The sequence below is a fragment of the Lepidochelys kempii genome, chromosome 5 (assembly GCF_965140285.1).
Source record: "Lepidochelys kempii isolate rLepKem1 chromosome 5, rLepKem1.hap1, whole genome shotgun sequence".
NCBI lineage: Eukaryota > Metazoa > Chordata > Testudines > Cheloniidae > Lepidochelys > Lepidochelys kempii.
The window spans coordinates 103,895,821-103,922,573 of record NC_136384.1 but is presented as its reverse complement, the minus strand read 5'-3'; the positions used below and the strand labels follow the sequence as shown (position 1 = coordinate 103,922,573).

Here is a 26,753-nt window from a genome sequence, read left to right as displayed (position 1 = left end):
CCTCCCTTCGTCGACAACAGATCCCATACCTCGACAAGTGTTCCCATACCTCAACGACTGGCTTATTCGGGATCAGGTGCAGTCTCACGTCCAGCTCACCATGAACATGTTCAATCGACCAGGCCTCCTGCTCAATGTCGCGAAATCTACTCTGGTACCAACCCAGAGGATAGAATTCATAGGAGCAGTCTTAGACTCAGGCCTAGCCTGGGTACTTCTGCCGGAAGCACGCTTCCAATCCCTGGTGAACATAGTCCACAGCCTGCAAAACTTCCCAACCTCGACTGTGAAAACATGCCTCTGCCTCCTGGGATATATGGCCTCTTGCACATATGTGACCATGCATGCCAGGCTGCGGCTACGTCCACTCCAACCCTGGCTATCAACACAGTATACCGCTCAGGTTGGGACAGCTTGAGCACAGTGGTTACCGTCCCGCCAGGGATATTAGCCTCTCTAGACTGGTGGCTGGACCCCAAATCAGTGTGCGAAGGGGTGCCATTTCGCGTCCCGTGGCCCACCGTGTCCCTAGTCACGGATGCGTCATCCCTGGGATGGGGAGCCCACCTCGGGGTCCTCCGTACACAGGGGCTATAGTTGGCAGGAGAGTTATCCCTGCACATCAACGTATGGGAACTCAGAGCTGTGCGCCTGGCATGTCAGACATTCCGAGTTACATCAACAAGCAAGGGGGAGCCCGGTCGTCCCACCTCTGTCAGGAGGCCACTCGTCTGTGGGAATTCTGTATAGCCCACTCGATCCATCTGATGTGGTGTTTCTCCCAGGAGTCCAGAATACCTTAGGGGACCACCTCAGCAGATCATTTCAGACTCACGAGTGGTCGGTTCACCCGGACATCATCCACTCTGTCTTTCTGAAGTGGGGCTTTCCCCTGATAGACCTATTCGCCTCTCACAGGAATCGGAAATGCCAAGTGTTCTGCTCTCTACAAGGAAGCTCTCCGGGTTCCCTGTCAGACGCCTTCCTAATACAGTGGAAGGCTCACCTCTGCTACGCCTTCCCTCCATTCCCGCTAGTCCACAGGGTCCTGCTCAAGCTGCGCAGGGACAGAGCACGTCTGATTTTGGTCTCCCCGGCGTGGCCCAGGCAGCACTGCTATACCACTTTCCTAGAGCTGTCGGTGGTCACTCCAATTCCACTCCCGCTGTGACCAGACCTGATCAGTCCGGACCACGGACAACTCTGTCATCCCAACCTGCAATCTCTCCACCTCACGGCATGGATGCTGCATGGCTAACTCGATCTGAGCTGCGCTGCTCTCGCCTGGTACAGCAGGTCCTTTTGGGTAGCAGGAAGCCCTCTATCAGGTCCACATACTTAGCCAAGTGGAAGCGTTTTTCCTGCTGGTGCACTCAGTCATATGGCCCCACTACAGGCGTCAGTACCTATCATCTTGGACTACCTCCTGTCCTTAAAACAGCAGGGCTTGGCAGTATCATCCATCAGAGTGCACCTGGCAGCTATTCCACCCGGGCGAAAACGGGCGTTTGGTCTTTTCCAATCCCATGGTCAGCAGATTTCTCAAGGGATCGGAGTGCCTGTTCCCATGAATTCAACAACCAGTCCCTATGTGGGATCTTAACCTGGTCCTCTCCAAATTCATGGCTGTCCCGTTTGAGCTGATGGCCACCTGCTCGCTCCTGTACTTTTCCTGGAAGACCGCCTTCCTCATAGCTATCACTTCGGCGAGATATGTGTCTGAGCTCAGGGCACTCACATTGGAACCACTGTATACGGTGTTCCTTAAGGACAAGGTACAGCTGCGACCCCACCCGGCCTTCCTCCCGAAGGTGGTGTCTCCCAGCGCATCTCATCCTGGATGACATCATGCATCCGTGCGTGCTATGACTTGGCTGGTATCCCAACTATACACCTTACCGCCCACTCCACACGGACTCAGGCTTCATCTTCTGCTTTCCTGGCACATGTACCCATACAGGAGATATGTAGGGCAGCGACTTGGTCATCGGTGCATACCTTTGCCGCCCACTATGTGATAATGCAGCAGTCCAGGGTGATGCTGCATTTGGTTCAGCAGTCCTTACTCTGCGACATCTCACTCCGACCCCACCGCCTAGGTAAGGCTTGGGAGTCACCTAATTGGAATCGATATGAGCAAGCACTCGAAGAAGAAAAGACTGTTATAAAGGTGAGTAACTGTTGTTCTTCGAGATGTGTTGCTCATATCCATTCCAAACCCGCTCTCCTTCCCCTCTGTCGGAGTAGCCAGCAAGAAGGAACTGAGGAGGCGCTGGGTCGCCTGGAGCATATATCCAGCGCCATGAAGGTGCCACTCCAGGGGGCGCATCAGCCGACCCACCGAGTGTTGCTGGGGTAAAAATCTTCCAACGATTGTGCACGCGGAGCCCACACACCTAATTGGAATGGATAGGAGCAACACATCTCGAAGAACAACAGTTATAAAGGTGAGTAACCATCTTTTATTCACCTAACTGCAACCATTTTTCCGCCTGGGCTCATCAACACAATTTGCGTCCAGATTCCGCAGGAATCCCTGGTATCTTAGAGTGTACGTTTACCCCAAGTCTTCAGGTCTTGCATTTGGTTCCCTGTGGGTGCATGTAGCCACAACCTGCGCTTTCCATCCTCCACTTAATAATCGTATGACCTTCATGCACCCTGTCACAGCTAGATTTTTGAATGAGATTCTCAGATCCTTTCCACCAGTGGTGAAGATCAAATCTCAATGTGACCTCAGTTGTGTTCTATCATCACTGAGTAAGACTCCCTTTGAACTGCTGGCCACATGCATCTATCCGTGAAGGTGGTCTTTCTGATAGCTAAAATGTTGACCAGACGAGTCAATGAACTGAGAGTGCTTATTGCAGGCCCCCCATACATTGCTTTCTATAAAGAAAAGATCTTGTTATGCCCCCACCTCGGGTAGTTTGAGTTTCATAGGTCATCCACTTATCTGTATTTTTTCCTAAACCACATGTCTCAGAAGAGAAGAAAAGACTGTATTCTCTGGACGTTTGGAGAAAAGAACAAAGGACATTAGAAAGACACCTAAACTGTTTCCATAGCAGAGCAGTCAAGAGGTCCATCTATATTGGTGCAGAGACTTTCAAAATGGATCTTGATTATATTACCCCTTTTGTTACCAACTAGCCATGATGGGTAGAGAGACATTGCACAAGGGGGCAGGTTACTTCATTCTAGAGACATATATAGGGCAGCTACTTGGAGCTCTTTGTATACCTTCATGAGACGTTATGCCCTGATACAGTCGTCAACTGTGTATATGGCTGGAGGGACAGCAGTACTGCAGTTAACTGTCACTTCTGTATCCTCTCCACCCACCATACTGCTTGTTAATCTCCCATGTGTGGAATATGCATCGGGACCTCACTCAAAGAAGAAATGCAGGTTACTCACGTGCGTGGTGTACATGCATATCCCATGTGTGGAATACAGATAGGGACCACACATCTCAAAGAACTGCAGTTACAGGTAGGTAACTTCCATTTATAGTCACCCAGAAAAGAAGTATGAAAAACGTATAAGTACAGGATTTGTAATTCCTAGATTTTTGGAACATGTGATTCACACTCGGCCTTGTCTACATTGGAAAGTCCTTTTGGTATAATCTAAGGTGTGAATTATTAAACTGGTGTAATGCTCCATTTGGACACTCTTGTCCACTACTTTTGTGTTTTTCAGTTGTGACCATCTAGTCTGATCTCCTGTATAACACAGACCATAGAATTTCCCCCCCAAAAAATTCCTAGCATATCTTTTAGAAAAACATCTAATCTTGATTTTAAAACTGACAGTGATAGAGAACCCACCATGACCCTTGGTAAATTGTTCCAATGGCTAATTATCCTCACTGTTAAAAATTTATGCCTTATTTCCCGTCTGAATTTGTTTAGCTTCAACTTTTAGACATTGCATCATCTTATAGCTTTCTCTGCTAGATTGAAGAGCCCATTATCAAATATTAGTTCCTCATGTAGATACTTCTAAACTATAATCAAGTCTCCTCATAACCTTCTCTTTGTTAAGCTAAGTAGAGGTAGTTTGTTTGGCAAGGGGTTTAACCTAAACCGAAAAAGGCTGTTTGAAAAATATGAGTATAAGAATGGTCACCGGGTTGTGGGGAAAAAGTGTTCTGTACAGGTCTAACGAAACCAGTATAAGGTAGTACCAAGTTCCTGTGTAAACAAGGCCTAAAGAAGGGTTGACTCAGTACTTTAGAGGGAGATTAATTGAGTTTCATTGAGTGTTAATTTCCTGTAAACTCCTCCTAAATTCCTGCTCTCCAAAGTCTGTTGCTGCCTTTTTCCCTTCCAAAGCTGGAGGAATCTGTTTACTGTCACTAGAGCTAAAAACTGCTTAGACGTCCATAACAGCCAATTCAGTAGTCCTCTACTTTCTGCCATACTTGAGCTGTTCTTAGAAACTTAGGCTCAGTTTAAAAGTCTCCATACAGCCTCTCTGGTCATTCTGGGGACAAGTTCAGAGAATCTCCCCTCTAAGCTTATGTCTACACAGCAACTAGACACCTGCAGCTGGCCTGTGCTAGCTGACTAAGGCTCACAGGGGTCAGCCTGCAGGGTTGTTTCATTGCTATATAGACTTGTTGGCTTGGGTTGGAGCACTGGCTCTGGGACCCTCCCACCCCATAATGTCCTAGAGCTCACGCTCCAAGCTGAGCCTGGAAATCTTCACAGCAATTAAACAGTCCCTTAGCCTGAGCCCCACGAGCCCAAGTCACCTGGTGTGGGCTGGCCTCAGGTTTTTATTTGCTGCGTAGACATATCCTAAGTGCTTCAGTCAGGCAAACTATACATTACATCTCTGGGACTATTGCCAGTGTCACTAGGCTACACTGACTTTATTCAGGGGGTAGCAAGTACCTCTTATAAAACATTTGGAAAGTGCAATCTGGGGACAGTCTTTCTTCCCTGAGTGCGTGGGGCTTGGTTTCTTTGCTTTGTAAAATTGTTTTACTTGAGTTCAACCTCTGTACTAGGTCCAATAAGCACTGATGTTTAAGAAGATCTGTTTGTGTCCTACAGCAATATCTAGTGGCCAAATGTGCGCAGGTGTTCAGGTACCACGATGCTGGGGGCCATATAAGTAGCTTGATAGAAACAAGAAAAGGAGTACTTGTGGCACCTTTCTAAGGTTCCACAAGTACTCCTTTTTGCGAATACAGACTGACACAGCTGTTACTCTGAAACTTGATAGAAACACATTTTCTAACATACCGTGGAACCGGGGTTCTCAACCTTTTTCTTTCTGAGTCCGTCTGTCCGTTTCCTTCCCCTCCCCCCCCCCCCCCCCCGCCACATGCGAAAAAACTCTATGGCCCACCTGTGCCACAATAACTGTTTCTCTGCATATAAAAGTCAGGGCCAGTGTTAGGGGATAGCAAGCAGGGCAGTTGCCCAGCACCCAATACCACAGGAGGCATTGTGAAGCTAAGTTGCTCAGGCTTCAGCTTCAGCCCCTGGTAGTGGGTGTTGGAGCCTCGGAGTTCAGACCCGGGTGGTGGGGCTTTGGCTTTCTGCCCTGGGTCCCAGCAAGTCTAATGCCAGCCCTGCTTGGCGAACTCCCTGAAACCTGCTCGTGGGCCCCAGATCCCTGGTTGATAACTACTGCCAGAGAACAGTGGTTTTCAAACCTTTTTTCTGGGGACCTAGTTGAAGAAAATTGTTGATGCCCGTGACCCAACGGAGCTGGGGATGAGGGGTTCGGGGTGTGGGAGGGGCTCAGGGCTGGGGCAGAGGATTGGGGTGAGGGCTGTGGGCTGGGGCCAGGAATGAGGGGTTGGGGGGGCTCAGCGCTGGGACAGGGGGTTGGGATGTGGGAGGGGGTCATAGCTCTGGGGTGGGGCTGGAGATGAGGGGTTTGGGGTGCAGGAAGGGATTCCAGGTTTGGGGGGGGCTCAGGGCTGGTGCAAGGGATTGGAGTGCGGGGGTGGGGGTCAGGGCTCTAGGGTGGAGCTGGAGATGAGTTTGGGGTGCAGGTGTGTGGGGGCTCAGAGTTTGGGGCAGGGGATTGGGGCATGGGCACGGACTTACCTCCAGCAGCTCCCGGTCAGGCGCAATCGGGGTGCACCGTGGACCATGCTGTGCCCCGGAAGCAGCCAGCAGCAGGTTTGGTTCTTAGGCAAAGGCGCACAAGCAGCTCTGCGTGACTCTCGCCTGCAGGCACCCCACATTGGTTGCTGGCCAATCGGAGTGCAGAGCTGGGGCTCAGGGTGGGGGCAGTGTGTGGAGCCCTGTGCAGAGTCCCATAGCCCCCCTGCCTAGGATCTGGACCCGCTGCTGGCGGCTTCTGGAGCGCAGTGTGGTGTTGGAAAAGGTAGGCACTAGCCTGCCTTAGCTAGGTAGCACCACCGATGAGACTTTTAACATCCCGGTAACCAGCGGAACCAGCGCCTTACATGCTGTGACCCAGTAGTGTGTCACAACCCACAGTTTGAAAAATGCTGCCATAGAAGACCTTACGCTGTGCCAAAAATATGTAGGCAGTTGTGATGGGCATTTCAGAATCAGTTCTGACTTTATCAGGTTGCACAAAATATTCCAAATGCCTGATGGTTTTTCTGTTTGTTCCTCACTCTTCCAGCACGTGAGCAGAAGATTTTATGGCCTAAATGGAAATTTGGTAAAAAGTGACTCTGGAATATGGATTAATGGGTTGGACTATGCTGGAATATCTCACATCACTCCTCACGTACCTGAACTCAATGACACTATCAGAACTAATTGTGAGGACAAAGCTCCTCTCTGTGGCTTTCCTTGGATTCTTCCTGTGCACTTTCTTCTCAGGTAACTTTCTTCTCAGTAATGTCACTGCCTGTTAGGGCCACATGGAACTTAATTTCCAAGACGCACCAGACACTTTTGCAAAAGATCCATAGAAGGATGAAGAATAAAACTCATTTTATAACGTTTTTGTCTGTCACTGCAAAACGCTTTCTCTTTCATCATATTATAATGTCCCTGGCTGCAAGTGTTTTGTCACAGAAACTTTATGAGAAAACATTTGATAACTGATGTCATGGTCTCGTGTCCACCCAAAGGGTGGCAATTTGCACATCTAAAAATTCCTTACTTTGGTTATTGTTTTAGCTTGTTCTACCTTAAGTTAACTATGGCTTGGGTCAAAGAGAATGAGGTGAGGAATAAAGGCATGGTGGAGGCAATCCTGCTGTTCACTGAGTGTCCCTTTTAAATGTTTTGATTGTGGACACAGACTGTGAAAGCATTAATCTTCACCTCTAGGGTGAATGGCACTTGAACACTTCATTTTGTAATAGCAAGGCCACCCAGCCTTGTACAAAGACTTGCATTTTGCCCAGAGTCTGTAATCTTTTAGCACTATAAGGTTCTTCTAAGTGTTGCATTGAGCTTAAAAAATGCTTTTTATTGTAGAAAGAACTGGTATCTTCCTGGTGAAGAAATTTCTCCTGCAAACCCTGTTCACTTTAAACTTCTGGCCAAAGAGCAAATGCACTGGGATTCTACAAAGTTAACCTTTGAAGTATCAGGTGAGTGGCTATATGTCTATCTGGCTCTTGTGATCGTTATGCTCATTATAGGCTTAAATTCTGGTATTGAAAGTGGCTATGCTATCCCTAGAATAGTGGAGTGATTGGCACTAATGCATAATTGGGAACCTGGCATCAACTAATTCAACTTCCCAGGCACTCGAAAAATTGTGGCTATATTGCAATTGTAAACTTAAAGGCTCATTTGAATTAATAATTGACTTTTGTTAGCTAGAACTTTTTAAAGCCCATTTTATAACTCTATCCCATCCACCCCCCTTTATTTGTCTTGCTGCACAGGATCCTCTATGGCTTCTGCTACAGACAGGAGAGCTGCTTAGTTCTGTATCTCATATTGAGAGAGACAACTGGCAGCGCACAGACTAAATCTCTCATACAAAATGAAATTAAACAGCTGATTGGGCACAGAAGAACCCATAGTAGCTAGAATGCAGTAGAAATGTGTTTCTCTTCACCTTCTTCTGCTAATACATCCAAATACATTTGCCTGTCTGATGTTGTAGGTCCCAGTCACATGTCGCTGTACATTCGACCATATGAAGGGTCAACACTGTCCAGCTGGTCTCTTGGAGATGGAATTCCTGTTGCTAATATAGGAGGGGATTATTTTGTGTTTTACGCTCATGGGCTGCAGGCTGTGGCATGGCGCTTCTGGATAGAGTTGAAGGTGAGAGTGAAAAATATTTGAGAAAACTTTAAAAATAAACCCAACTTGCTTTATTACATAGATTAACAGAATTCTAGAGATGATATTTAATTGTCTTTTAGTCTGTCCTCTGTGGGCTGATACAAGGCTGTCCTCACTCTGTGTGTGTGTGTATATGTGTGTGTATATATATATATTTTAGTGCATTCTCTTGTCAAATTTTAAATGACCCAAGGGTGGGGCTTCCATTATTTCCTTTGATAGACTCTTTTACAGTCTTCTGTCTTGCCATTAGGATTTTTTTATATTTAGCTCAAATTTACCTTTTCTTAATAGTATCTCACTGCTCCTAATCAGAGCAGTTTTGTTGTAGTCTAAATAATTCCTCCCCATGTACTATGTTTACTTGCTTTGGGAAACTAGGACTCTTTTTTGAGTAGCAAATCCATTCCCTGAGAAAGGGAGGGAGTTACAGGCTTTGTTTTGTAAACTTCCTGTGGATACGTTTACCCTTTTAAGGTGCCTCTTTGAGCAATTCCCAGTTTGTTTTCCAAGGTGAATGTTGATGGGACCAGGGTAGTCATCTCTCATCATCTTACCTAAAGTTTCCCAGAAATAATTCACAGCATACCTGGAATCTTTTATTGCCATAAAATTTAAGATGTCTGATTCCCTTGGAAATTTTTATAGGGAACCACACGGGTTCAGCAAGGGTTCATTCCTGGATAAGGTATTCTGATCACTTGCCAAATGATCTTCCAAGTTGGAGTAAAGAAATACTCACCAGTGGCCTTGCACCCCATTGTGCCAAACAGGAGTCTGTTTTGTACTGGAGCTCTGCCAGACGGACAAAGAAATTTTATTTGTTACCTGAACACGAGATTGAGGAGCTGGGAAGAGCTTGCAAAACTTGTAGCCCCGCTTTGGTAGCTATGATCAGGGGGCTGAACTCCTATGTATACTTAAGGTAAATTAATTTTATTTAGTTGCTAGGAAAGGAACTCTGGTGCTGGTGATGAGTGAGCCTGCTGCAGGGCCCATCAGAATCATGACAAGTAGATTGATCCAACAGGTGAAGGAGCAGCCTTTGGAAGCTTTTCACAGTAACTCTCTTCAGGCAGGAAGATTCACTTCCTTGTTTGTATTGGAGATTTGATCATACTGACCTCTTCAAGGATACATGGGCCAAGTCCTGAGCACAATTGAATGTGTGCAGTCTTAAGTAAATGGCATTGTACATGTGCAGCGGAATACAGATCAGCTGGGATATCGGGTCAATACCAATACGTCTGTTGATTCTCTCTTCTGTCAGGGATCTCCATTCTGCAGAGTCTCTTCTGCATGATGGTAAATTGATTTTCTTTCACATTAGATAATACTGCTGGTATATCTTAACAGACATTATAAGAAGGTTTTTAACTTCAAAAATAGTGAACCATGAGGCTGATGTAGTATATTGGACACTAGCTGGCTTGTAGGAAGACTCAGCAGAGGTATCTGGAATAAACGGTATCTAGAACCTATGAAGAGGCCAAGGTAAAAGTAATGCTTGGTAAATTTGGCATTGCCTTTTCTCACTTTCAGGCTGCAGAAAAGCACTCTGATGGAATGGTTTCCCTCGCCATAGCAGCACATTATTTCTTTGGGGAAGATCAAAAGTCACCTCAGCTGTATGCCTTAATGGAGAGATTTCCAAACTGGACATTTCCTTCTGGTTGGGTCTGCACCTATGACCTCTTTGTCTTTTAGTCTTGCAGCAATGCAAAGATGAAAGATTAGTGTCACTGTGTCAGAAGATTCAACTCTCATTCATGAGTTCATTCTGGCAAGGTGCACAAGATGGTTTTCACAAATCTGTGGCAAACATTTTGGACACAAGATTGTTTCTGTGATAGCTTGACTGCTTAAAGGATAAGCAGGGTTCCTGTCTTCTTTCTCTGGGAGTGGGTGGTCTTGCCCTCTCGGGCTGGGGGGAGAAGTGCCTCCATATTTATGCAACTATAATTCAGCTGTTTCTCGCACTGACGTGGCAGTTTGACTAGTGTGGATCTAACATGAAGACTGCATTTGGGGAGGTAACTTTTTAATGAGGGTCTTTGTGAAGGAATTCCCACAATGTTGTAAAATACTCATCAGGTTTTAAATACATATGGATGCTATCACCTACAAACACTTAGTCCTACCCGTCCTATTAAAATAAAATAAGGTTTTGGCTAAAGGATTTTTGATCATGTATGTGATGGAGCCAGAAGCCTTTTTCTGAGTAAGTATTACTGTGACCTCTGGATGAAACCAGTTTTGAAGTAGTCACTTAGGCTATGCTGTGTCCTTGGAAAATTTCAAAGACTGGAAATTTCATGCCATGAAACTTAATGATCAGTCTGTTATTTAGATCACTAACAACTTTTCTTTTCCTGTCCTCCACTGTTCTGTTTAAAGATGTTTATTGGTCACTTCCTTTCTCTGTCCTTGTGCTAACTCTTTACCACAGTGACTTTTGAGTAGAGGAGGTTTGAACAAATCATACAGTCGTCTACTTATTTCCCTGTTGGGATCTTGCAGCCTGTTACAAGTACAACATGAAGACTAGACTTGTACATGAGATGCAAGCATGTGGCATTGTCGTGTACATCAGAGCACTGAGTCACACTCTGGCCTTTTTTTTTTTTTTTTTTGGAATGGGCATCTTGTAACCGCTTGATTACTAGTTTCTAAATTGGTGTTGATTATAAATCTCTATTTAGCATACTAGATTATTTCTATCTGTATATTTTTGATAAGTACTTTTATGTAGGTTTTATTGGTTGGTTAAGCGTAATTCATTTCATTTCACTTCATTTCATTAATACTTTGGTTTCGTGTTTAGTTTAATTTAAACAAAGTGCTTTCCATAAGGATTTATGTAACTATTGTGAAAAGAGACTTTTAAAGCACATGAAGCATTTGTGGAGAACTGTTCTTAACTTAATCTTAGAGCATGGGATTTTCAAAAGCACAAGTGATTTAGGAACACAGCTCCCATTTAAAGTCAACAGGACTTGTGCTCCTAAGTTAGCTATGTGTTTTGGAAAATCCCACCCCTCTAGAAAAATGCAGCCACCAAAAAAAACTGGAATCTTTGATTTTTGTTTTCCTAAATTGTGTCTGTAAGCTGGGGAAGTAGGGAAAATTTTTAGACTGTTGGGAAACTTCTCCAAATTAATTCCAGCTGTTTGTGCTGATCATTCTCTAGCACAATGGCATGAACTTAGTGCTTTGTTCATAGAATATCAGGGTTGGAAGGGACTTCAGGAGGTCATCTGGTCCACCCCCTGCTCAAAGCAGGACCAATCCCCAGCTAAGTCATCCCAGCCAGGGCTTTGTCAAACCTGACCTTGAAAACCTCTAAGGAAGGAGATTCCACCACCTCCCTAGGTAACCTATTCGTGCTTCACCACCCTCCTACTGAAAAAGTTTTTCCTAACATCCAACCTACACCTCCCCCACTGCAACTTGAGACCGTTACTACTTGTTCTGTCATCTGCTACCACTGAGAACAGTCTAGATCCATCCTCTTTGGAACCCCCTTTCAGGTAGTTGAAAGCAGCTATCAAATCCCTCCTCATTCTTCTCTTCTGCAGATTAAACAATCCCAGTTCCCTCAACCTCTCCTCATAAATCATGTGCTCCAGCCCCCTAATCATTTTTGTTGCCCTCCGCTGGACTCCTCCCAATTTTTCCAAATCCTTCTTTAGTGTGGGGCCCAAAACTGGAACACAGTACTCCAGATGAGGCCTCACCAATGTCAAATAGAGGGGAATGATCATGTCCCTCAATCTGCTGGAAATACCCCTACTTATACAGCCCAAAATACCGTTAGCCTTCTTGGCAAGAAGGGCACACTGCTGACTCATATCCAGCTTCTCATCCACTGTAACCCCTACGTCCTTTTCTGCAGAACTGCTGCCTAGCCCTTTGGTCCCTAGTCTGTAGCAGTGCATGGGATTCTTCCATCCTAAGTGCAGGACTCTGCACTAGTCCTTGTTGAACCTCATCAGCTTTCTTTTGGCCCAATCCTCTAATTTGTCTAGGTCCCTTTGTATCCTAGCCATACGCTCCAGTATATCTACCACTCCTCACTTTCACCTGAATAAAAATTGCCAAATTATATGCACAGCAGTTCTTGAATATGTACCAGTTAAAGCAACACGCTGTAGTGTTGTGGATATCTATGTGAGAAATTAATGGTTAAGATGACATTCCTCATGACTTGCAGTTGGCCCTGAGGGAAGATGGTTCTTATGATCAGGTTTATTAGCTGCTGATTTAATTTTTTTAATTGTTCAGTTAGAGTGTACTTAACCAGCATGGAACAAATCAGAATATTATGAGGATACATTTGTAGGGAGTTGCATGACTGAGATTCTCACAGACCAATTAAAGTATCTAATTGTTTTGGTTTTTGTACTGCATAAAGGAAAGAAAACCACCAGACTAACACTGTTGGCTCAACAGCACCTGGTCTTTCATGTACAGTGCTTAACTATAAATAGGGGTGTATTATTAGTAATAGTTTTGCAGAAATCTGAGTCTTAACAGCTTTCTTAAATGTATAGTAAGTCTCATTAAATGTACTGTTTTGTACTGCACTTACACTAGAGTTGGCAATTAAATAAGGATTAAGGCTGTACCAGAATCATTCACTGTCTTCCCCAAAATTAGTATTTTTATTGTGCCTCTAACTTGTAAACTTAAAAAAACAAGTGCAAGAAGAGTCCATGGAGAGGGGGGAAATGTCAGTGTGCAGCATTCAAATAACTTCTGGAACTTCAGTGAAGCAATAACTATATTTTGTTACTGAAATGGTGTTGCTAACTCAGGATCACCCTTTATTAAATAGCAGAATTAAATTGTCTGGGATGACTTACTGGAATTCCTGCCTTATTAACATGCGGAGACTGACTGACTGTTTTTGTTTCTAGCACTGCAAGCCCCAACATTTTACTTGAGACTTGGGGAATTACAATTACTGGTAAGACATGGCATGACTGAAGAGCGTAAAAATATTCTCCGTGAAGTGTGGACATGGAGTAAGAGGGTAACGTGTCTGTGTACCTGAGTAGGTGAGCCTGCTTAGTGCAGCATAGGTTTGCTGAATTATTTAGCAGGTGTCAGGGTAACAGGCATCTAAAAACTGCAATGATACAAATCACGTGTAGGTAATCAGAGATGCCAAAATGCCAGGCGGATTCAGGTATACTGGTTATGTTGAATAAAAACTGATACCAATGCAGTTTCTTGTGTATTAGTTTTTTCTTTGAATTCTAGAAATAATTCTGCAAGCCCTACATGCAACTCACTCATTTCACACTATAAACAGTGCAGCCTTCAGTAAACCATTTCAGGAACTCACCTACCTTTTTTAATACTGCAGTTTTCTTGCCTCAAACTCCTAATAAAGCACAGTATTGGACTTGACTGCCTTTGTGACATGCTTCATAACTAAATTGCAATATGCCCAAAGGCTGTCACACTCATGCATTGAGTTGAAAGGTAAAGGTGCACTGTGGTGGAAGCCTTTCTTTACTTTTTGTGGTGCAGTAAGCAAGTAATGGATTAATTGTTCCATGTGAGGTGGTAGAAGTTTCTAGAGGTCTAGTCTTTTTAAAATTGCTTTAGTTTAGGCTAACTCTTACCACATGAGACTTTCCAGGAGCACCTGTAAGTCTTATTAATTTAAACCTTTACCAGTGGTGTGTTTATATAAATAAACGCTTTAAAATAAGTTAATTATGTTACAGTAAGTATGGATCTGTGCATTCTGTACACATGGATCCCACTCTTGTACACAGGTGATCAGAATCTTTTAACCAGCAGTGTGTGTTTGGGGCTGTGGATGTGCTCTATATGGCTTCATGCCACCCCTCTTGAGGGTGCAGCATCCCCATCTGCGTATGGAACATCTTGAAGAACCTCAGGTACTGTCAGGTAAGTAACCATTGTTTCTTTGAGTATGTGTCCATATGTATTCCGCTCTTGTTGATTACTCAGGCTTAACTCTTCTAGATCATGAGATGTGAACCTATTGAAGTAAAGACTAATACTGCTTGACCAAACTGGGCAGCAGAGATGGAGGCTGATACCTGTGCTGCTCAGCATTTCCAGGTTAGGCTAGAAACTCTGATCTCCTGCATAACACAGGCTCTGGGAGTCACATGAATTAATTCCTGCTTCAATTCCAAAACCTATGGTTGACAAGAGCACTGGTTTTCAATCTGTGGTCTGCCGGTTATATCTAAGGGGTTAACGAAAGATTGTTACTATACAACAGTGGTTTTCAACCTGTGGGCCACACACTGTGTAAGATTTCCAAAGGGGTCTGCAGTTGGAAGTCACTGGACTAAAGCATATCTTTTGATTTAAGATTTCCAGCGAGGGAGAGTCCACCACAACCCGTGGTAAACTGTTCCTCATAGTTTTAGTCTGAAGCACTTTAGCTTCAAGCTATTGGATTATATTTCTCTGCTAAATTGAAGAGCTATCAAATTTGTGGTCACAGTGTAGGTTTTAACTTGATCAGTCTCAGCACCTTGGAGTCTTATAATGTACATTTTCCAATAACTCAGCTCTTCTCTCCACAATTTAGGAATGAGGGTGATAAATTGGAACACAGCTGCACCAGTGCAGTAATATAAATTTCCTCCTCCTGCCTGTAGATCCAAGGATTGCATAAGGTTTTTTGGCTACAGTAGTGTTCATGTTCACCTGATTATCTACCAAACTCTTGAGTCATTGCATTCCAGGATTGATTCCCCATCGTGTAAGTATGACCTTACATTTGCATCTGTGACCCACTGTCACTATTTACTAAGCCCCAAACTGTCTCAGTAATTCTTTTCTTCCAGTTAATTGATAAAATGTTAAATATCAAGCCAATTCCTGCTGTACCTCATAGACAAACATGCAGCTGTGTAAGTCCCAGGATAAGGTAGATGACAGTATCTTTTATTGGACCAACTTCTGTTGGTGAGAGGAAACCTTTACACAGAACTCTTCATTAGTTTAATATATGCTATGTTCATTGGGTATCCACTCTAGCTTTTTAAGCCCAGATTTGTAAAACTATTGAGGCACATGAGTCTAAATTCCATTGTCATTTGATGGAATTCAGACTGACTGCTTTAATAGCTTTTGAAAGTAAGATCTAGGCTCCTAAATCAATTAAGCATAGCAATGCTTAAGTAGCTTTAAAAATCTGTGCCTTAAAAGTGATGATGTACCACATCACATGCCTGAGAGAAGCCTACACTCAGCAAGTACTGCAATTTGGGTCCTCTACAAGATACTATTTGAAATTACATTAAGATCCAATTCATTATTTTGCCTTTCCCCAGCCGCATATAGCATTAACCAAGAATACTGTAAGTTTTTAGTATTGCTTTTACTAACAGGACTGCTAACTTGCTCAATTTTACAGTAATTTACTCTGTGTTCGTTTCACCAAAAGCCATGACATTGGTTAAGAAATAAATGTATGAAGGAAAAAACCTGTATACTCTATTCCAAAAAAGTGTCCAGGTTGGTGTTTAAGATGCTTTGCATTAGTGAGATCACTGCAGATGATTATTGCAAGGCAATTTCTTCTATATCTGTTCAAAGTACATATAGAATAGCAGTGCTGGAATGTAAATAAGGACAGTTCTGTACATGTTGAAGGGCTTTACAATTTAGTGCTGTGAGGGGAAATCAAAAACTTTAGGAGGCTTATGGCAGTGATTCTCAACCAGGGGTACCTCAACTCAGATATTTGCTTAGTTTTACATAAATACTAGTAAAAAGTCAGTACAATTACTTGTTTGTACAGCTCTATTATTTACACTGAGAGAAGGATGGCCATAGACACTGAAATTTCAGTACAGTATTTTACTATGGTAAACAAGTGAGATGTAATTTGGGGGTACACAAGACATATCAGATTGCTGAATGGTTGAGAATCACTGGCTTATGGTGAAAAGTTACAGCACAAAGTTCTAATTATAGCAGTAGCTGCCATTTTCCTACAGTAGGAAAAGTCCTGAGTATAGTTTCAAGGGACTTCTGTTCAAACCTAGGGTGACCAGACAGCAAATGGGACAGGGAATAATAGGAGCCTATATAAAAGACAGACCCAAAAATCTGGTCACCCTGTTCCAAGCTCACTTCAGGTGGGGGCAGATCTACCTTTACTCCTGTAACTTTTTCAGAAGTGAGAATCTGAACTTCGGTTCAGACTTTTTCCAATCCATTAGTGCAGCACTCAATTTACCATCCAGAAATAAATTGTCAGTTTTAAATGACAATTTGGATTTTATTTTTCACTTAATGTATACTAGTTCAGCCTGTTTTACTTGCAGCATTAAAGGCTTACTTTCATTTGATATTTTGTGACTATGGCCAGTTAAAAGTTGACTGTATTCTTTAACAGATTTAAAGGTTCACCAAAAGCTTAATACAACTGTTTTATTGGTCAAGTCCCCTAATTTGGATGGAAGAACATAAAGCATACTAATGTCAGTTATCTGAAGTATTTACTAGGCAGGTATCTATCCCCCAAAACAGGATTTGAAGTTTTACTGCATGTAAGACAAAATAAAGCAATCAAAATTACACCTACAGCAGATACCATTATTAAACTCTTTAAAACATAAATAAGCAAGAAGTGCAACCAGCCACTTACTTCACCCCTGTGAAAAACCTGACCTGTCTTAAGTGTGAAGAATAAATTTTCAGAATTTGAATAGGAACAGCAGCAGTGGGAGACCATTGATTTTTTTTTTTTTACCAAGTGGTAGTTACAGCATAAAAATAAGCTAGTGGAATTTTGTATAAAATAAGTAATGGTGCATTATTTTATTCAGATTGCACAGTACAAACAAGCTAATATCTAAATTGTAATACTGTTACAGGTATTTAATATTACATATATTGGGGGACAGCAGCTAGGAAAATAAGCACCTCAAAGCAGCTATGAGACTTCTGCAGCCAGCTTTCATAACAGTGGCTGAAAGTTATAATAAAATCTTAATTACACATTATAAAATGTTTGAAAAAAATGTAAGTATGCACTGCTTACATATTACTAAAATTTAGTAACAGTACATAAGTGATTCTATTTACATAAAAAAATCCATTCTTGTGAAAGGAATTTACACATGAAATAAATAAGACCCTTCAGTAATCTTAAAATTAATTGTAGGTCAGAGTGGCCAAGGGTAAAAAAATCAAGCCACTTTTAAAATGTTACTGTAATGATAGGTCAGAGTAAAAGTATGCCACATCCAGAAGGAAGTGCAACTCTGCTTTAATTTTACCAGTTAGCTATAACCATGCAAAATACACAGGTACCTTAAAATATGGTACAACCCCAAGAGCATGAACAGCACACCCTTGAGAATATTTATACAAGAATATTCACAAAAACATACACTTTACAATTCTTTAATACAAAATATTTAGTGATATCAAACACTTAGATCCCAGTTGACTCAGGCCATAACTTTTTAACTACCTTCATCTTACAATTTATATTTTAAAGTCTGACAGGAAAAACAAGCAAGGTGTCAATGATAATAAAACTGTGAAGTCATCTCTTGCTTTCTCTCATTATATAGGAGATATTCAGAAGGTTGTCCAAATTAGGTGACACACATGGCAAAGGGACCCATGAAACGCATGTTAAAATAAAATCAAATCTGCATTGATGCCTATTGCTGTCCTTCTGCAATCAATATCCAGTACCAGAAGAGCAAGCTCAATTTAGAGAAGGACAGAGGAAGAACAAGTCATCTTCACAATAAGACCAACTCTTTTCACATAACGATTCTCTTGGTTTCAATTGTAGGTGTTGTGAGCTGCTTATCTGAGGTCACCTTATACACATCCATGGATCTGACATTCTCTATTCAACGCTTGTAGAAATCAAACATTAAAGTCCAACCCAGGGAAGCATGTCTGAAAGCTGGTTTGCTTCCTTACAATCCTGATAATTTGTGTACTTATCTCTCCAGCAACTAAAATCATGTTAGGATACAGTGCACTCATAACTTCCCTCCTGGAGAGGATCCTCCTCCTCTGCCCCAGACATGTCCTCTTCATGTCGACTCACACTGTTACTTCCACTATCGCTCTGAGGGCTAGTGCTATGGCAGGTCAAACTCCGGCTTTCCTCTGCCCTTGGGCTGGCTTGTTCAGTAACCTTACAGGGGTTCACTGGTTGAAAAGCTTCAGGCTGCACTTGCTCTTCTGATATCTCGCTTAGTTTCTGGAGCTGTGGCTTGATGACATTTAAAAATGGCTTGTACCCAGGGCTAAAGAACAAAGGAGGAAGAGGTAACTATGCCGTGAACTAAAAATAGCACTTCATTCACAATCTGCCCTCTAGGCTTCAGCAGTAAATCATTACTGTAGGCACATCTATTTGAGCTCTTGCGTAAAGCACATGGGGTCAAACAGTGACAGCAATTCAAATAGAGACCATTGTTTCAGGGGACTCTGCATTATAACAGACTGTTACAGAGCTGTCTTCCCTGTGGATTTCTTTAGGGAAGCTGCTAAGGTAAATTCTCTTCTGAGCGCCTAAACTCTTAGTGAAGTCAATGTAAATGGAGAACCAAGTAGTGGAACGTTGTCAAAATACCAAATTATATATTGTAATAAGAGGGTCCCTTCATTTATTCAAAAGAATTTTAAAACTTACAAAGTAATAGTGGAAAACACAGCACTGTGTTCTGTAATTAGTAAAAATGGAAAGTGATAGGTTTCTAGTTGCATTGAAAATTTAATCAGTATATTGCAGTGGCACCGAAAAGCCTCAGACAGGATCAAGGCCCCAGTGTTCCAGGTCTTGTACAAACACACAGGAAGAAAAGAGATTGCAATCTAAAAAATTAGTGAAAAACCTCACACGAGTAAATATAAACCCCAAATTGAACTACTTACAAATTCTATATTCAGCCATCTATCAAAACTAATCTGCTGCAATGACACTTACCAATCTGTGGAAGCCCATCTGTCTACAGCATGTAGCCCAGTCTTGATATTCTGCCAGATCTCTCCATCAGCATCAGAGGACTGCATTAAGATAAAAACCTGGTTGATTATTGAAGATTCTCTGAGAATAAGGCCGATGATAATGCACCAGTCCAGACATCCTGCTTCCATGAAGATGTGTAGCAAATACCTATGAGAACAAAACAGTTCATGCAGTGGCACGCTTTTTCCCCTCAAAATTCAGAACAACGCTAGATCATACACATGCTAAAAGCAAGACTGAACATATTTTAGTCTCAAGTCATCTTATGATGATGTAACTTACCGTAGTTGGACCTGTGACTTGTGTGGTCCTTTACTAGCCAATTCCAGAGAGATATGTTCCAGCTCTGACTGTGTTAAACTTAGAGTGGAGATGTTTTCATCCACCATGGTCCAGTCACCATCCACAATAGAACTTGTTTCCGTCAGGTCTGTTGCTGAACCAATGCTGCATTCATCACCTACCAAAATACATTAAACAGGATATTTGGAAAGCCATCTATTAATTTATCAGGTGTCAATGTTTTCTTTTGCACTGCTTCCTCCAGAAACTGACTGGTGACATTTAATAGTTAAACATTTACATACTAATGTAACTAGCTTTGCGATTCAGTAAGAGTGTTACTGGGTACTGAACGGCTAGTAGTTAGCCAGGAGCAATCTGAATTTAAGTATATTGTCCTTCTAAGGATTTAAGGGCCTTGTTGGTGCATTAGATTAATATATACTTAAAGATAGACTTGCTTTTCTTGGTGCAAGCTATTTCTTCAGTAGCAATTCTTGTTTGTACCAGGTAAAGACAATCCTGCAGGATAAACTGGGTAGAAAGAGTAATATGTATATAACAGGTCCCCGAGGCACTCATACAGATCATTTGGAAAATAGTGAAGTACTATTGAGCTCTTGGACAGATGTAAAAATCTCCCAAATACTATTAGTAATCAAAATTACTACAGTGAACATCTTAAATTGATCCTAAAACTAAAAAGTCAGTGGAAATAGCTTACAAGGCAGTTCTTAGCATATGCCCCAGGTGGCACATGACCAGCACTCATCACCAAATTTCGTCTGCTGTTTGGATCATTAGCTTCCCTGGGCACTGACAGGAAGCACAACATGAACACTGATTCATGCCCCCAGTTAAAAGTTATTTCCAACAGACCTATAAGCCAAAGTAGTGCACCTTTGATTCCTGCTCATCTTAGTGTAAAAATCTGATCATCAGTATTGTCAGTTTTAGAGCATATAGTGAATGAAATGGGCATGAAGGATACAAATAGGTCTGCAGAGCAGGAGTGGATTGGGATTGGGATGTGTGAAACGGATTTAAAATTAACTAGTCTTTTTCCAAATGAAGCAAGATATAGAAAGGAAACTTAGTCAAATTTAGTTATTACAATAATCAGTTTTAATAGTTTCAGGTGCTACCAACACAGGTAAGGACCTTTTCTTTAAAAAAAATAGCATGAATTTTTACTTTCAATTCCTTTTAAATACAGCTGTCGCTTGCTTGGTTGTAGTCTTCAATTTTGACTCAGCCACAAAGTTGTCAATGCACTTTTAAATGTTTTTAGTATACTTTTCCACTGACTGAGCCAATCTTTTTTGCATTAAGGTATCATCAGATAACAGGACAGCACCATACAGCAGTGATGTGCGTTCATGAGAAAGGATGAATACCTAGATGCAATTTTCTGAGGGTGATGCAGAAAAGGATATGAGAGTGAGAGAATGAGAAATAACCTACCTTTATTAAATAAAGGAGAGAGGAATGCATCTTGCATATGAGGTCCATGGGATGAAACTGTGTCCATGTCTCTCTGGGAGGAATTGATGGTGCTAAGCCAGCTGTGACTCTGAGGTGCACTTGAGACCCCTGTGTCCATTTCCACATTTAAAAAACTGTCTGCAGACTGGGACTTGAGCAGCTGCTCTCCAACAGCTAGAAATAAGGAGGCATTTATAAAAAACAGACCTACCATACAAGTAGCCATTTATCTCCCAAACAACTTTTTACAGTTATAGCCAAGTCAAAATTCAAGTAATTAAGTCGCTGACAAACAAACAAATGCAAGGGAATGCAGATCTTATGGCTATTGCAAGACCCTTTAATCAGCCTCACTGTACCTAGACACTGGCACACAGTGAAAGTGCCATCTAATATGTTGCTGGCATAGCTGAGCTACCATGTAAACTCACTTTCTTGCACTCTTGAGACAGAAATTCAGTCTAAAGTTTATAGAATTAAAAGATGTTTTAAGAGTGCAGTGAGATCCATGTGGTAATCTCTCAAAATAATATATGGAAAGATGTAACAACAACATTGTAATACAGGTTTGAAAACTGCAGCACATTCTCACAATTTTAACTCTTCCATCTCACTACCCCCACATTGCTAGCAAATTTCATCAGGTCACATGAAAAACAAGGTGTAGCTTTAAAAATCAAATAAAGCTGATCAAATGTCCATCTAAAACCACATAATGTACTGATTTTAGTCACTTTCTTTGGCTGAAATTGTATAAAAAGTTGTGTCCAGACTGATCTGTAACAGAGATCTAGTTCTCTGATTTAATACAGCTAAAATATAACTTCTGAGAGAAAACAGGAAACTACAACATAACTACTACAAAGACATGAGGTCTATGCAAACAGAAGGGGTTCTGAACCCCTTCAAAACCATGCGAAGTAAGGAACCGTGCAGGTGATAAACTTCAACCTGTTCCTTGCTTGGCTGAACTGAGATTCAAACTGATGGAGGCAGGATTGCAGGAGACAAACCTAGTCCACCAAAATAACTCAGATGGTACATCACCTGTCTTGTACTTTCCATTCTTGAAAGGTGAATTAACAGAGCAAGCTGGTATGACTGGAAACGGCCAGAGAAAATCCTTGTGTAGTCTCTTCAAGGCAATCACAAAATCCTCCACACGGGCAGCTCGGGCTCGCTCCTTACACAGCCAGCCAATCAGCTCAAAGCCTAGTTGTGCAGCAAAGCAGCCAAGGTCTTTAAGCCTGATTTCCTCCAGCAAGCGTCGAGCATGACGCCAGAGCATCATATCAATGTACATGTTCTCAGCACAGTCGCTGTCTTTACTCCACCTGTGGACCAACACAAGTGAAGCGGTGATAGTAAGACTGTAGCTTAAAAGTCCTTTACCCAAGAGCCTTCACTATCACGATGATCTATGTGACAATAGGAATGTGGCAGATAGAAACTAGATTAAAAGAAAAGGAGGACTTGTGGCACCTTAGAGACTAACAAATTTATTTGAGCATAAGCTTTTGTGAGCTACAGCTCACTTCATTGGAATGCATCCAAAAGCTTATGCTCTAATAAATTTGTTAGTCTCTAAAGTGCCACAAATACTCCTTTTCTTTTTGCGAATATAAACTAACACAGCTGTTACTCTGAAACCAGAAACTAGATAGGCAGCACCAGCTGCAGGGGCTTAAAGTGTTAGCAGTAAAGGCAAAGCATTAGGGAAGCAAGGAGCAGCCCCCCGTTTCAAAGTGGCCTCTCAGAGAAAGCAAACTCCAGAAGACTGTGGCACTAGCAATTGCTCTCAGACAAACACTCCTGCCAGTCTCTAAGCCCTCAGCTGGGGCTCCCCTGTTCAGCAGGGGGATGAGTCCCACCCACTCTGCATCATCCCACTGAGCCCTAACCATCTTCACCTGGACCCCCCTGCAGAGTCCCATTGCCCCTGCACCCAGAACTCCCCCCAATAAGCCCCTGTGCACCAAGATTGCTCACTGAGCTGCCCACACCTGGACTGCCCCACACCAGGATCCTGCTAGCCTGAGTCTGCCTGCCCACAGCTGGTGTGCCTGCCACAGAGGGGCAGAGCCCTGGGGTGTTTCTGAGACAGCCTCACCACCGAGTCCCTGTCCTGGGGTGGGGGACTGTAGGGTAATCTCTGATCTTCATGCAGTCAGTGACCTGTGCTCTCCACTGCCATGGTGGAGCCTCCACATTTATTTACTGAAATTAAAATTTGCAGATTTTTTTTTGGGGGGGGGGGCAGGGCGGGATGCAGAATTTTTAGGCTCGGAATTCCCTCAGGAGTAGCAATGTCACTGTGCTGTGGCACCAGGAGTTAATTCAGGATAACTAGCTTTCAGCAAATGACTCTTCAGGAGATGGACATACATGAAAAATCATGGTAGTCTTGCAAGTTTTGGGAGAGGTGAGCTTTTCCCTGGGTCAATGTTTCATATAGGTACTGAGTGTCTAACATGAACTTTAAATACTGATCCAGGCAGTCGACTTTGTGCTGGTGGTGGAATAGTAGCAATCTTCAAACAGGAGAGGCCCGTGAAGTCCAAGAACCCACTGAAGAGGATAACAGAGGAAATGTGCTTCTTATACAGTCAATGCAGATATCTACTCTGTTCCTTCCTACACCAAGCACCATATCTGCATGGGAGGGGGACACTGCCTTTAGAAACAAAAATGTGTAGTACTCTGGAACATAAATGTCTTACTGGATCAGACCACGGTCCATCTAGTCCAGTACTTGGTCTCTAACAATGGCCAATACCAGCTCCTTTACAGAAAGGAAGGGAATAGAAGAAAAATAGCATAACCTACTCCCAATAAAGTTTGTCCTAACTTCCAATAGTTAGAGATTTCAGTAAACTCTGAAGCTTAATGTTTTTATCCATTTATGTGATTGAAAGAGGATGAACACTGTAATTTTCAAAATAAAAATACCACAAGAACAACAATCAAAACTGATACTTGGGAGAAACATTTAGATGGAATTCTTCTGGCAGATCAACACTAGATTCAGAGAAAGCTGGTCCATTCCACATAAGTGTTTAGCACTTCCTGAGAGAGAGTGATTTTCTTCAAGTAGGAGTCTTTTACAAGAATCTTTCATCTGGCAGCTTAGGGAAAAAGATGTTTCCCTGGACAGAATCCTCCCACCATGAAGATGACAACTGCACACTGAACAGAAGGAAGGGTGACAAATTCCACCTGCTCAGAAGCACAAAGATTTAGGAAATCAATGCTTATGGCTAAAAATTCCATAGGGAATTTCTGTGCTTGGGCTGGGAGGAATTCTTAATACTAAAGTCATAAATCTAACAACTTCGATCCAACTACTAGAAATATCCTAATTTTAAATGGTACAAACAAGGAAAAAAAGTTTTAAAATAGCTTAAGATTGGAGAAAATTCTCCTAAGAACATAACTGAATTCAGTTTGCAGGACATGAATCTGACTTCACTGTAACTAAAATTGATTTGAACTACATGCTTTCACTTGTAATTGCCAGAATTATTGCTCACACCTGTCTGTGTAATGCTAAGTTCACTTAACTTGCTTTACTATCTGTTGTATTGCTTAAAAGGACTAAACTTGAAACCTTTAGTTTCATGAGTATATAACTAAATCTCAGCATTTGCATGGCACTTTTGTAGCTGGCATTGCAAGGTATTTATGTGCCAGATATGCTAAACATTCATTCCAGAGGACATTCTTCCATACTGATGACACTCATTAAAAAATAATGCGTTAATTAAATGTGTGACTGAACTCGTTGGGGAAGAATTGTATATGTCTGGCTCTATTTTTCCCCACATTCTGCCATATATTTCATGTTATAGTAGTCTCAGAAAATGACTCAGCATATGTTCATTTTAAGAACACTTTCGCTGCAGATTTGACAAAAAGCAAAGAAGGTACCAACGTGAGATTTCTAAAGATAGCTACAGCACTGGACACAAGGTTTAAGTCTCTGAAGTGCCTTCCAAAATCTGAGACGGATGAGGTGTCGAGCGTGCTTTGAAAAGTCTTAAAGAGTAATGTACTCCAATGCGGAAACTATAGGACCTGAACCACGAAAAATGAAAATCAACCTTCTGACAGATGATGAAAAGGAATATGCATTGGTCCGCACTGCTTTGGATGGTTATTGAGCAGAACCTGTCGTCAGCATGGACATGTGTCCTCTGGAATGGGGATTGAAGCATGAGGGGACATCTGAATCTTTAGCACATCGGAAATGTAAATATCTTTCGACACCGGCTACAACAGTGCCACGAGAACACCTGTTCTCACTTTTGTGAACAAGAAGTGGGCAGCATTACCTCCTGCATATATGTAAGCAAAACTGGTTTGTCTGAGCAATTGACTGAACAAGAAATAAGACTGATTGGACTGTAGACTTTTATATTTTTTACATTGCTTTATTTTTGAATGCAGATTTTTTGTTTTTACATAATTTTACATTTGTAAGTTCAACTTTCATGATCGCACTACAGTATTTGTAGTAGGTGAACTGAAAAGTACTATTTCTTTTGTTTTTTACAGTGCAAATATTTGTAATAAAAATATAAAGTGAGCACTATACACTTTGTATTCTGTTATAATTGAAATCAATATTTGAAAATGTAGAAAACATCCATAAATATTTAAATAAATGGTATTCTATTGTTTAATCATGCAATTAACTTTTTTAATTGCTTGACAGCTCTAAGAAGTTGAATTATAGTTGTTCCAGTCCAGTTACTTCATTAAGCTTATACTTGGTTATTTGATATTCTGTCTCAGTTTAGTTGTTGAATTATGTTAAAAATGTTTAGTTACTAGTTAGTTAATATTGATGCTGTTAGTATCTTAAAGTGAACACCACTGTGGTTAATGCTCAGAGGTTTTTGAATTTTATACTCCACTTTATAACTAGGCCATTCAGTATAGTTAACCAACCATATTTTAATTTACTTTATATTTCAGAATTTCATGTTTTGTTTAGAGGTTGTCTTAAGAGTTGCTACATTGTATCATTCATTTTATTTACTTGTTTATGTGGTGTATATCATTTGCATGATTTAATTGTTTATTGGTTTTGTAATTTTTAATTACTTAAACATTCTTTATTTCAAAGTCAAGTTAATTGTTTATTTTGGGGCAGCAGTGTGTAAAAGAATCTGTGTTAAGTTTTGCGGTGATGCACCCCCAGTGCAGTCTCATTAATAACCATAATCAGTAAGTCCAGCTTTTGATTTGGTTTTCCTGAACTAGTCATGTGAGGAGCAATTAATTAGATAAATAATTCCATCTAATTAATTGTTTCCCCAAAGTATTCATTTTGCTAATTGCTTGTTTCTTTTTGTAATTTCACTGGCATCCAACCCCTACCACACCAGGCCTTCAAAAGCTTTTGTTTCTTAATTTTATAATATTTACTATAACAACTCTGGATATTCCTGTTATCCATGTAAATGTCTGTTTTATTACATCTGCTAAGTTCTTGACCTTAGTACTATCTTACAGCATTTTATTTGAGTAAAAACACACACCATGGTCTGAAGGGTCGTTTTCCTCATCATTTTAAAAATACAGTATTGGACAGTAACTTCCTATGGACAATTCTGGTTTGTGCTCCCTGCATTTTATCTTGTTTACCACTTCTAAGCAGAACAAATAACTTTAATATCAAAGTTACAGCTCATGCACATAAAAAGTTATGATAGATG

At 41.7% G+C, this 26,753-nt stretch overlaps 2 protein-coding genes across 16 annotated transcripts in view; one reads left to right on the top strand and one right to left on the bottom strand.

Moving 5' to 3' along the window:
• Positions 1–24,930, top strand: part of ERMP1 (endoplasmic reticulum metallopeptidase 1) — a 64,615-nt gene extending 39,685 nt beyond the window's left edge. Inside the window, exons 12-19 of one of the 11 annotated variants that reach the window (XR_012159098.2) lie at positions 6,625–6,827; positions 7,434–7,549; positions 8,074–8,237; positions 9,801–13,227; positions 14,048–14,183; positions 14,842–15,015; positions 17,846–20,988; positions 23,528–24,930. Coding sequence is in view for 3 of the 11 variants with exons in the window: in XM_073345290.2 (XP_073201391.1) it covers positions 6,625–6,827; positions 7,434–7,549; positions 8,074–8,237; positions 9,801–9,965 (648 nt within the window). In the remaining 8 variants the exon portion in view is untranslated. Of the gene's footprint in view, positions 1–6,624; positions 6,828–7,433; positions 7,550–8,073; positions 8,238–9,031; positions 13,489–14,047; positions 14,184–14,841; positions 15,016–17,845 lie in introns of those variants that run through there. The other 10 variants (XR_012159102.2, XR_012159097.2, XR_012159100.2 and 7 more) reach the window with 10 other exon arrangements.
• Positions 16,478–26,753, bottom strand: part of RIC1 (RIC1 partner of RAB6A GEF complex) — an 81,429-nt gene continuing 71,153 nt past the window's right edge. For 3 of the 5 annotated variants that reach the window (XM_073345284.2, XM_073345286.2, XM_073345287.2), the window contains 5 exons: positions 22,081–22,367; positions 21,013–21,207; positions 19,549–19,726; positions 19,225–19,413; positions 16,479–18,541 (listed from right to left, as the gene is read on the bottom strand). In XM_073345284.2, coding sequence (XP_073201385.1) covers positions 18,256–18,541; positions 19,225–19,413; positions 19,549–19,726; positions 21,013–21,207; positions 22,081–22,367 — 1,135 coding nt within the window. In that variant the 3' untranslated portion in view covers positions 16,479–18,255. Of the gene's footprint in view, positions 18,542–19,224; positions 19,414–19,548; positions 19,727–21,012; positions 21,208–22,080; positions 22,368–26,753 lie in introns of all 5 variants that reach the window. The other 2 variants (XM_073345285.2, XM_073345288.2) reach the window with 2 other exon arrangements.